Here is a 10,367-nt window from a genome sequence, read left to right as displayed (position 1 = left end):
GGCACAGGCTCCATCCCAGCGGGCAGCGGGCAGGATGACCAGGACACATGGACAGAGGGACATGAGCACAGGCTCCATCCACCCCAGTCCCGTGCAAGGCCAGGCCTGGTCACCGGGGCCCATGCGTATGCTCCATCGCACCAGCTCCCCCACTCTACGATCTCACCAGCCCCAAACTGCAGCTGGAAGTCAGAGGCCCAATGTGGGGCCCACAGGCCACACTACCCTGCTGACTGCTTGCTTTCTGGTTTGAAAAAAATCAGAAAACTTTACATAAAAACACCAGATTTCCATTTTCTCTTGAAAAGGTCAAAAGATTTGGCAATGGTGCCACACGCCAGCAGGATGGGTCGAGTCCCAGCTGGCCATCTGCCCGCGGCCTGTACTTCTCCACTATCTGGAACTGGCGGCTGCTGAGGGTGCACTGTGCCTCCAGGGCCCCAGCACCCAGCTCAGGCAGACTGTGAGTGGCTGAGACAGACTCGGCAACTGTACCCAAACACAGCCTGGCGGTCACGTCCACCCCGCCCCACTGCGGAGGCACAGAGCCCGCTTGGGAGCCCCTCTGGGAAGCTCCCTCTGCAGCACGTGCTCTGTGTACTGCGAGGGACACGGGTTCTAGTCCTGAGGACAGAGCCGACCTCAGCAATTCCCCAGTCGTTGGAGGGGAGTCTGGGGAGCAAGCAGCTGCACTTCCGTCAAGACCACGGAGGTCATGGGCAAAGATCACCACCATTTTATGTGGCAACCTGACGTGGCTTAGACAGCAGTGCCAGGGCAGGGTTCCCAGCCCAGTGCTGACGAATGGCCGCACTGCGGGCCGTGACCCTCGGGGCTCCTGATGGGCAGTACGCTCTGGACATTTAGGGTCTGGTGGCTCTGTTGAGTTGGCCTTCTCTGATGGCCCACCTTGGACAGATCTGCTCATAAGGGTGACATCTTGCCTCGCTCACTCGGCACACCACCACCCACTGAACGTGTCATGGAGCGCCTGTGGCCATGGGCAGTCAGTGCTCTCGCTAGACATGCTCCAGGGGAGACCAGCACTGCGGAGGCTAAAGAAAGCCCTGCACCTCCCGTGTCCTCGGTGTGCTCTGCCTGGTCCTCCACCACAGGGACACGTCCAGGGATGCTGAGGAGCAGAGTGTGAGGACCAGGAGTGGCACAGATGGAAAGTCGTGGCCACAGAGAAACCAGGCTGGAAAGGAGGAACAAGTACTTCTAGGCTCCTTCACCAGAGACCCATGGACAGCCAGAGATCAAAATGACAAGGGCACGAAACGAGCGGATACTGTAGCTTAAGACAGCCCGAGTGTCCGTTTGTACCCGAAACACTTTTTCCCCCTCAATGTTCCATGAGTGGAGTCTGAGCTTTAACCTAAGAAACGACGAGCTGTGCATTTAGGGTCCCGACCTCGAGCAGGGGGGATATTACCTTGCCGCACACGGGGCACCCTGACGGCTCCTTCTTGTAGCGGACCGGGTTCTCCCCACTCGGCTCCAGGTCTTCCCTCTTCACTCGCCTCACTCCTGAAATGCCCGCCCCCAAGAAGACAGTGAATACACACAGAACATGCGCTCAGGCAGTTTCTACTTCAGCCAGGGGCACTTCCAGCCGGACGGGGGATGGACATGCCCAGAGAGTGGGACAAACAAGTGAGCAGTCACTCGTACAGGATGTGTCAGCACCGACCACTGCCCCGATACAGGCTCCTGGGGAAGGGGACAGATGCACAGGCCCATGGGAGGCGGTAACATGGTTCTTGCATCTGAGACATTCGGAAACACAAGGGCGGCGAGTGTTTTAAACTTCATAATGTGGAAGAGTTACAATGAGTGGCTGTGAAAGAAGGAACGTGTGCTCAATCGGAAGGCTCAAGCCTTCCGGGAGATTCTTAGAGATGCCTGTAAGGAGGCAGACACTTTTTATTAAAAAGATACTAGCATTCATCCTTCAAATTAAATCAGTCGAATCGGGATCAAGGTGAAAAGTCAGGTGATGATAAAATCTTTATGGTTTTAAAGCATAACCGTTCCTAATTGGATTGAGACAGACTTTTAGAAGTTCACATGAAACAGGTTATCTCTGAACAAGAGAAAAAGAGGAATTCACTTCTCATGGTCTCTTTCTATAGTGCTGACCTCTTCTGGGACATTCACTGCCGGACTTAACAACGCCCAGCTGGCTGCACATGAGACCACACGGCCTTCTCCGAGGACTCCCGGCAGCACAAAGCGCACCTGGTTTGAACAGGGGTGTAGACTACACGCCAATGTAGAGGGAAAGACCACGAAACAGCATTGGTTCATTCCCACCGGCAAGTGATCTGAGTTACAGGTCAGTGGTAAAACGCAACCCAGGTGCCTGTTGATCAGCAAACACCTGACTTCTGGCCGCCCCGACGGCGGCTGGCACTTATGGGCCTGTGGGGGCTTCAGAAGCAGGGTCTGGTTCCACCATCCACCAGCCTAGGCAGCTGAGCAGGGTGGGCGTCCCCACCGCACAGGTGAGGAAACCGAGGCACAGCAGCTCGCTCAAGCCCACCCAATCACTAAGTGGGCACCAGGTTTGTCTGGAGAGGCCATAAGCGCACCTCCCAAGGGATCCCAGAGGAAATGGTGGGGGAGCTTAGCAAGCCACGTGAAGAACAGCCAGGTAAAAAGCAGAGGGCAAAACTTATATAGGATGCGATTCCAGTCTTCCTGAAAAAACGCACGGTGACGTGTACACGCACATTTGTACGGAATAGTCAGACTTTATATGCCACTTTGTGTTCTGACTTTTTTCCAACAAACATACACTTCATTTGCAATTCTTTTTAAAATGATTTTTTTCAACCTTCATAAAGCTTTGGGGGGCCGGCCCGGTGGCGCAGTGGTTAAATGCGCACGTTCCGCTTCGGCAGCCTGGGGTCTGCCAGTTCAGATCCCGGGTGCGGACACGGCACCACTCAATAAGCCATGCTGCGGCAGGCGTCCCACATATAAAAAGTAGAGGAAGATGGGCACGGATGTTAGCTCAGGGCCAGTCTTCCTCGGCAAAAAGAGGAGGATTGGCAGCAGATGTTAGCTGAGGGCTGATTTTCCTCAAAAAACAAGGTGCTTTTGGCTAGTGAGGGCTGGTTAGCAAGAGAGCTGTAGCTTTTAGGGTAAAAATCAGGATTGCCAACACTACAGTGCTAACTTGCAGGGGGTGTGTGTGAGCAGGCTCTTTAGGAAAGTCTCCCGGGCACTCCCGACTCGCAGTGCCCATGGCTTCCCTTCGGGGCTGCGCCCTGCACAGCTCAGGTCTGCCCCGCGGGGTCACCCACACCCCACATCTCCTTTCTGGGTCTCCCTCGTTCCCGCATTGTGCTGCCTCACCCACCCCACCCCAAAACTGAAGTCCACCTTTCTCTCACACCTGGCCTCTCATAAACCCACCATGTGGACAGGCAGCCCCCCTGCCCCCCCAAGCCTGCTACGAACAGCACAGGCCATCGGGGGCCCCAGGGGAAACAGAGAGGAGGAGGAGGAGCGAGGGAGAAAGCCCTCACGGCCCCACCCGCAGCGGCCGCCCGGCGCCTTCTGCCCCACACACTTCACGTACTGGAGTTTCCTTCTCTCTGTCATAGCGAAAGCATGTCTCACAATATTAAAGAACTCTTTGAAAAACCGCTTTTAATGACGGCATCACATTCCATCCTACAGAAAGTCCGGGTTTCTGAACTCCTGCCCCGCTGTGGAACTTGTAGGATGTTTCCAACCGTTCCCACTAACACACAACACTATTAATCCCCCGTCAGTACCTCTCTGTGCCTGAGCCGGATTCCCAGAGGAGGGCACCCCACCAGATGGCGGGATCGCCAAACTGCATCCAAAGGGGCTGTGTCAACAGATGCCCCTCCCCGCGGCACAGGGGGCGCGCCCGTCCCACCCCCCAGGGGCTCACCCCGCAGGCAGGGGCGCCCACCTTCCAGGTGCCTCCTCTGGTGGTCCAGCATGACGTCCTTGCGGTAGAACATTTTGTTGCAAACTTCACAAGCAAACTTCTTGTCCCCGTGCTTCTTCTTGTGCTTGGAGAGGTTACTGTTGGTGGAGAAGAATCTGAAACACATCTCACATTGGAACGTCTTGTCATCTGTCCAGAAAGCAAGCAAACACACGGCGACTTTCAGGTAAATGACATCGGATGCGGGCTCAACCTCGTGGCGCGGGAATGGCAACAAGGCACGAGTGACAGCAGAGACGCGTGAGGACCACACCGCCAGGAAAAGGCCTCGCCTGCGCCGTTGTAGCCTCTGCCCCAGCACTGGGCTACCCTCGACGTGAAAAGCAAGCATGTAGCTCATCTCCCTTCTCCACCAAGCCATGGCCAGCCCTCCTCCTGCTGCGCCAGGCATCTCACGCAGGATTTGGGCTGATTCCTCGAAAGGAGAGAGGCCTGGGCCCTCGCCTCGCACCCAACCTGCTGCAGCCCCAGCCCCACCTCCTCCGGGCTCAGGCTCAGCCCCCATCTGCCCCTCCAGCCCACCCCTCACGCCTTTCCACAGGCTCCTCCCCACCCGCACAAACAGCCCAAAGTTCTCCCACCTTTAAACTAAACGCTCTTGTTCCCAGGTCCCCTTTAGTGAACACCCCCCATTCAAAGCCCCCGCACTCACTTTCACACACCCCACACACAAGCGGACCCACAACAAAGCCTCCAGAAATACCCCCATCCCCACGTCCCGGCCTCACCCCTCCTCAAAGGCAGCCAATCAAACTGCCCCACTGGAGCCTCTGACAGTCCCCACCCCACTCTCTGTCTCCCTGCGCTCTCTCCCTCCAGGCACCCAGGATGGCCCACCCGGCCCTCCTGGATGCCCCCTGAGCCGTCAGGCCCTGCCCTGAAAGCCTGCTCTGGGTGAGCCCAAACAGCAGGTCCTGGGGCACCCGCACAGCACTGGCCCCTCCTCGGGTGTCTGTCTTTGCCCGACCTGCCTGGCCTCCCCCTTGGTTTAGGGGGTCTCAGGGCCTCACACCCAGCTGATGCCCTGGGCCAGCGCCCTCTCAGTCTTGTGCTCTGCTCTGCTCCTTCCCCCTACAGCATCCTCACCCGCTCCCTGCCCACCTTGTTCCTGCCAGCACATGTAACTGTCCACGGGTTTGTCACACAAAAAGCCCCAGAAGAGAGTCCTCACTGACCACAGCCCTCCTGCAGCGCCAGTCCAGGGAACCTGCAGTCGCTCGGCTGCCCGGCATAGCTGCCCTCCTCTCCCCTCCCTGTGTCACCGATGCAGGTGGGCATGATGGCATGGGTCACAGTGTGCATCCCCTTCAGAGCGAGGGCCTCAGGATACACCATGTTGTCCTCATTTCTGGGCCCTGGGCTCTAGCCCACTGACCAGCTCTGGGAGTCACTAAACGTCTGCCAAATACACAAATCCCTGAGACCACCCTCAAAGCTGCTATTTTCTACAGTGGACCCGGCCGGGGTTCCCATTCTGCTGCACAGGGCAGCCCCTGGGGCTCATCTAAGGACCCCCGCCTCCAGGGGCCTCCGCCTGGGCTCTGGTGACACTGGGGCCCATCACTCTCCCTTGTGGGGCTGTCCTGTGCACTGGTGATGCTGAGCAGCATCCCTGGCCTCACCCACCAGATGCCGGTAGCATCCCCCAGCCCGCAGCCAGCTGCGACAACCAAAATGTCTCCAGACGCTGCCTGCTGTCTTGGGAGGCTCAGGCCTTGGTAGTTCTTTACCTGCTCTCAGGGTCCCCATGTGCAGCCCAGGTGGACGCCCAGAGGTGCCCACACGAACCCCTGTACCCGCGTGCATGTGCATGCTGTACCTGTGCTTAACATGCAAAACGTTTTCATGCCCATTTTAGTGGATACACAATGGCCCCTCCAGTTCATTCATCACTATTGACTTCACCATTTTTAGTACTGTAGATAATTTAGTGACCCTTAGTAATGTAGCTTTTTTCCTTCCTGCTAAATTTCCTTAGCGTGGATTCTTAGGAATGGGACCCCAGAGACAAGGGCTTCTGCCATCTTAATTCGTGCAGGGTGGGCCCCTGACAGCACAGCTCCATCATCACCAACACCCCCGCCCAACCTGGGCCCCCTCGACCACCCAGGGGGGCCTCCCTCCAGGCAGGTACTGACAGCACAGGTGGGCCTTCCTCCCAGATAGGTAGTAAGGGCACAGGTGGGCCTCCCTCCGGGGCAGGTGGCTCCACTAGCCTTGGGACCTGACAGCCGTGGAAGGAGCAGTGTTGCCCCTGGACTTCAGCGCGCGCTCTCTCTCCCTCTCTCCCTCTCTCCCTCCCAAAGACAGGACGATGGATGTCTGGAGGAGCCACGTGCACGGGAGGCTGACGGACCATGTTTTGCTCAAGGGCCTGGACATGAACTCTGCTATTCTCTAGCACGGTCAGGACAGCCAAGGGCAGGACAAGGACCATTCAGAGGAGTTACACCAACAGCTCCCCACACCCAGGACAACCGCTGAGCGAGAGCTTGAGAAAACCCATCAGACTACATGTTTCAAAGCTTCTCCCCAAGGTTGTCCAAGTTCTTGGTTTAATGGTCTATGGGAGACACACATTCACTCAACATGAATACTATAAAAAGTGGAACAGTAAGCAAATGAGCCCAGATCCCAAGATTCTCCTGTGTTTTCCACCCAAAACTTCTAACCTTTGAAATTAGAGGGAAATTGCATTTCTGTTCGCGGCTGCTCTGTTATTTCTAAATAATGAAGAGAGATAAATGCCTGGTTTAACAGAACTTTGAGCTGACATGTAGCAAAATGCTGCTTTGACTTCTTTTATTACCTTCTGTTTCATTCGAGTCCAGAGAAACAGTTAAAATAAAAAGAGGACAACTTCTCCTCCACGACCCTGAGGCTGCCTCACCAAACACCCGACAGGACGGGGACGTCGTTCTCCGCTCTGACGCCCCACCCGCTGCACCACAAGAACGGCGAGGGGCGACACGGGCATCATTGACTCCAGTCTACAAATCCGGCTGGGCTCGTTGACTACACCCATGGACTCAGCTGGTGGATGTCCCCTGAGTCTGGGGACCCCTGGGGTGCAGGGGGCGGGCTGCAGGTGGCGCTGCACGCCGCAAGTGCAGGGATGCTGGGGGGCAGCTGGAGGTCGGGTGGAATGAGACCCACGCTGCCACTGAGAGCCCTGCATGGCGCTGTGCACTGAAGGAAGGAGCCGGCTGTGAAATGGGGGCCCTCAACGCAGAACACACAAACCGAACAAAGGAACAGGCAGACGCTGGGGAGCAGGTGCTGGCCCCCGCGGGGAGGGGCGGCGATCAGCCAGTGTGGGTTAACACTTCTCCGAGACACGGGGTGGAGGAGAAGTAGAACAGAGACACGAGTGATGCACACTGAGGGTCAACGCATCAAAGGTCACCCTGCCGGGTCTCTGATCCCCCTCCTGGGTTGCTGTAGCCCTCTGCCATGCTCCCTTGGGCGCTTCACACCAGGGAGAAGCGCGGGGGCAGGAGGGGGCTTCCTCCGCCGGCTGGGCACCTACGTGGCCGCCTCCTGGCTGCACGCGGGAGCTCTGTGTCGTGCATGCTCACCAGCTGCGAACTCAGCGAGACACACCACCCAAGGCGCTCGCCCAGGCCCGGAGGCCCCTCTCAGCTGCAGGCCCGCCCGAGCACGCCGGCTTTCGACCGCACACGAGCACAACTGGGCTCCATTTCACTCTTGGAGACTGGCAGGTAGAGCAGCCTCAGAGCAGAAACCAACGGTGCAGGACAGCAACGTCGCCCTGCCCTGGATGCTGGCAGGACCGGGGGACAAAGGAAAGCTCAAGGCAAAAGAAACTAATTCCAAAGGCAAGGCAGACTCCCACCCCTCCAGCCACTGCCCCCACCTCTTTATTTATTCCTCGCACGGTCCTGGAACAAATCCTGCACCACTGCTCACCACCATCAGCGAGGACGAGACCCCGTGCTTCACAATAGTCTCAAACGTGGGGCACACACAGCTTCAGTTAAAGACTAACAGGGAGTAAGGAAATAAATGCCTTCTGACACAGAAGTCCCCAGCTGTCTCTTTAGAACAAGTACTGACTGCTTGGCAGCAAAAGCAATGGAGGGAAATGGAAAAAGCGAGGTTGTGTGTGAAACCCCCGTGCTGCCCTTTTTGAAAGGTCCAGCTCTCCGGCCAGGTGTTCGGGCGCCAGGCGGGGGGCGCTCACCTGTCCTGCAGTTGTGAAACTCCAGCGCGCTCTCGATGCGGAAGGTCTTCTCGCAGGTGCCGCAGCGGTACCGGTACTCGCCGTCCACCTGGAAGGGAGGCCGCAGGTGAGAGGAGGGCGGGGGGCGATGCAAGGAGCCCGCTGCCCCGAGGGACCGCCCCAGCGACTTCCAGGAGCCCACGGTCCACCCCGTTTTTCTCTGCTACTCTCCCGCTCAATTAGGGACACAGAACTTTTCACTCTTGCTGCCCAACTGCCCCAGAAAGAGAGTCCAAGTTCAGGTACCCGGACAGCCCGTGCCAGCCTCCTGGCTCTTCGTGCCGCCCTGGCGGCTCCTGGCCAAGCGGGGACGGCCACCTGCAGCCCAGGGCCCACCTCGGACACGTCGGGAGCCGCCAGGTCAGCCCGGTCTGGCTCACTCATGACTCTTGCTTCTCCTTCCAATGTGATCATTCAGTCAATTGTCTGCTTCTCCCCAGCTAGCGAGACCCGGGCCATCCACCCACCTCGTTCCTGCTGTGCTTGTAGGAGACGTGTTGCTTCAGACTCTCCTTGCGGCTGAACAACTTGGCACATTCCTCACATTTAAACAGCTTGTCTCCTGAGGAACCAACCGAGAAAGAGCTGACTCGCCGCTGCTCCAGCGTGTCCAAAACAACGTGCACGCACAAGGCCCTCAGAGCCCTCTCTCCCTTCACCTCGGACGGCAGAAGGGGACCTGGCGATGGGCAGCCCGCCGCTGCCCCCCACCCCGTCCCCATCCTTCCAGGCGTCTCCAACCCTCCTTGGCGGCGGCCGGGGGGGCACTCACCGTGGGAGCGCACGTGCCTGCTCAGGTTGCTGCTGTTCTGGAAGATCTTGCTGCAGATGCTGCACTGGTACACCCGCCGGTGCTCCCCGAGCTGCCGGACGAGCTTCCGCCGGATGCCGTGGCGGCTGGAGAGGATGAGACTCCTCTTGAGGGTGATGGAGCTACTCTGATGATGGGGGAACCTGCCGGGGCCAGACAGGGGGGAAACTGAGTCATCAGAGAAACAAGCTCAAGGTCACAATCATTTTGGAAAGAGCTCATTCCAGATCTCCCCAGCTCACTATGAGAAAGGAGGGAGCGTGCTCAGGCGTCACCCCAGCTTCAGGGGCGTGTCAGATGGAGAGGCACCGTAAACCTACGACGGCATCAGGTAGCTTTCTCCGTACCGGCTACGCATCTCACTGTTTCAACTCCGGCCACCAGGAAGCTTGGAGCCCAGTTTGTGCCTCAACCAGACTAACCTTGTCTGCACTCTGTTCTCACTAGGTTTGGTATCTGCTCTGTTTTATATTTTCCCTGATTCTGGTTTTTAAAATTTCTTCTCCCTATTAAATGTGTTTCTGAAGGTAAGCCACCAAAATCCTCTGGGCAATAAGATAGACTATAAATAAATAAATAGGTAACACCATTTCTGACGTTACTTTGCTCTCAGTTTTCAGTATTTCCATAGGTTCCCGGACCGTAGCGGACCAGGCACCCTTTGACAACTGGGAGAGGTGCTCCAAAAAGGGCTGGAAGAAAAACTGACACCTGCGTATTCAATTTCAGGGCAAAAATTTACCCAAGAATAACAACGAAAATACAAGCATTTCCATTGTTCACAAAAAAGAAAGAAAAACACAGAGCTAAGGGTTAAATTTAGAGAAATTCAAATATGAAACTGTTTTACCATAGCAGCGTTATTCATAATAGCCAAAAGGTGGGAGTAACATAAGCGTCCATCAATGGAGGAATAGATAAACAAAATGTGGTCTATACACACGAAGGAATCTTATTCAGCCTTAAACGAAGGAAATTATGACACGTTACGACATGGAGGAACCTGGAGGACGTGATGTGAGTGAAATAAGCCAGTCACGAAAAGATAAATGCTGTATGATCCACTTATATGAGGTGCCCAGAGTCACCGATACCTCACGTAAGGTCATCATAGAGATGAAGGTAGAACGGGGGCTGCCGGGGGCTGAGGAGTTAGTGTTAAATGGGGACTGAGTTTCAGTTTGGGAAGATGGAAATGGATCTGGAGATGGATGGTGGTGATGGCTGCACGATGATGTGAATGTGTTTCAAATGACAGAACTGTGCACTTAAAAACGGTTAAGATGGTAGGGGCTGGCCCCGTGGCCGAGTGGTTAAGTTCG

At 56.5% G+C, this 10,367-nt stretch overlaps 1 protein-coding gene across 3 annotated transcripts in view; it reads right to left on the bottom strand.

The window, feature by feature from the left end:
• Positions 1-10,367, bottom strand: part of PRDM15 (PR/SET domain 15) — a 74,752-nt gene that overhangs the window by 24,105 nt on the left and 40,280 nt on the right. For all 3 annotated transcript variants that reach the window (XM_046651690.1, XM_046651688.1, XM_046651689.1), the window contains exons 9-13: positions 9,007-9,188; positions 8,702-8,796; positions 8,196-8,283; positions 3,953-4,120; positions 1,436-1,530 (exon numbers count right to left, since the gene is read on the bottom strand). In XM_046651690.1, coding sequence (XP_046507646.1) covers positions 1,436-1,530; positions 3,953-4,120; positions 8,196-8,283; positions 8,702-8,796; positions 9,007-9,188 — 628 coding nt within the window. The remainder of the gene's footprint in view (positions 1-1,435; positions 1,531-3,952; positions 4,121-8,195; positions 8,284-8,701; positions 8,797-9,006; positions 9,189-10,367) is intronic.

The sequence above is a fragment of the Equus quagga genome, unplaced genomic scaffold (assembly GCF_021613505.1).
Source record: "Equus quagga isolate Etosha38 unplaced genomic scaffold, UCLA_HA_Equagga_1.0 73442_RagTag, whole genome shotgun sequence".
NCBI classification, from domain to species: Eukaryota; Metazoa; Chordata; class Mammalia; order Perissodactyla; family Equidae; genus Equus; species Equus quagga.
Note: the sequence above shows the minus strand (reverse complement) of the source record. Positions and strands in the feature narration are given on the sequence as shown.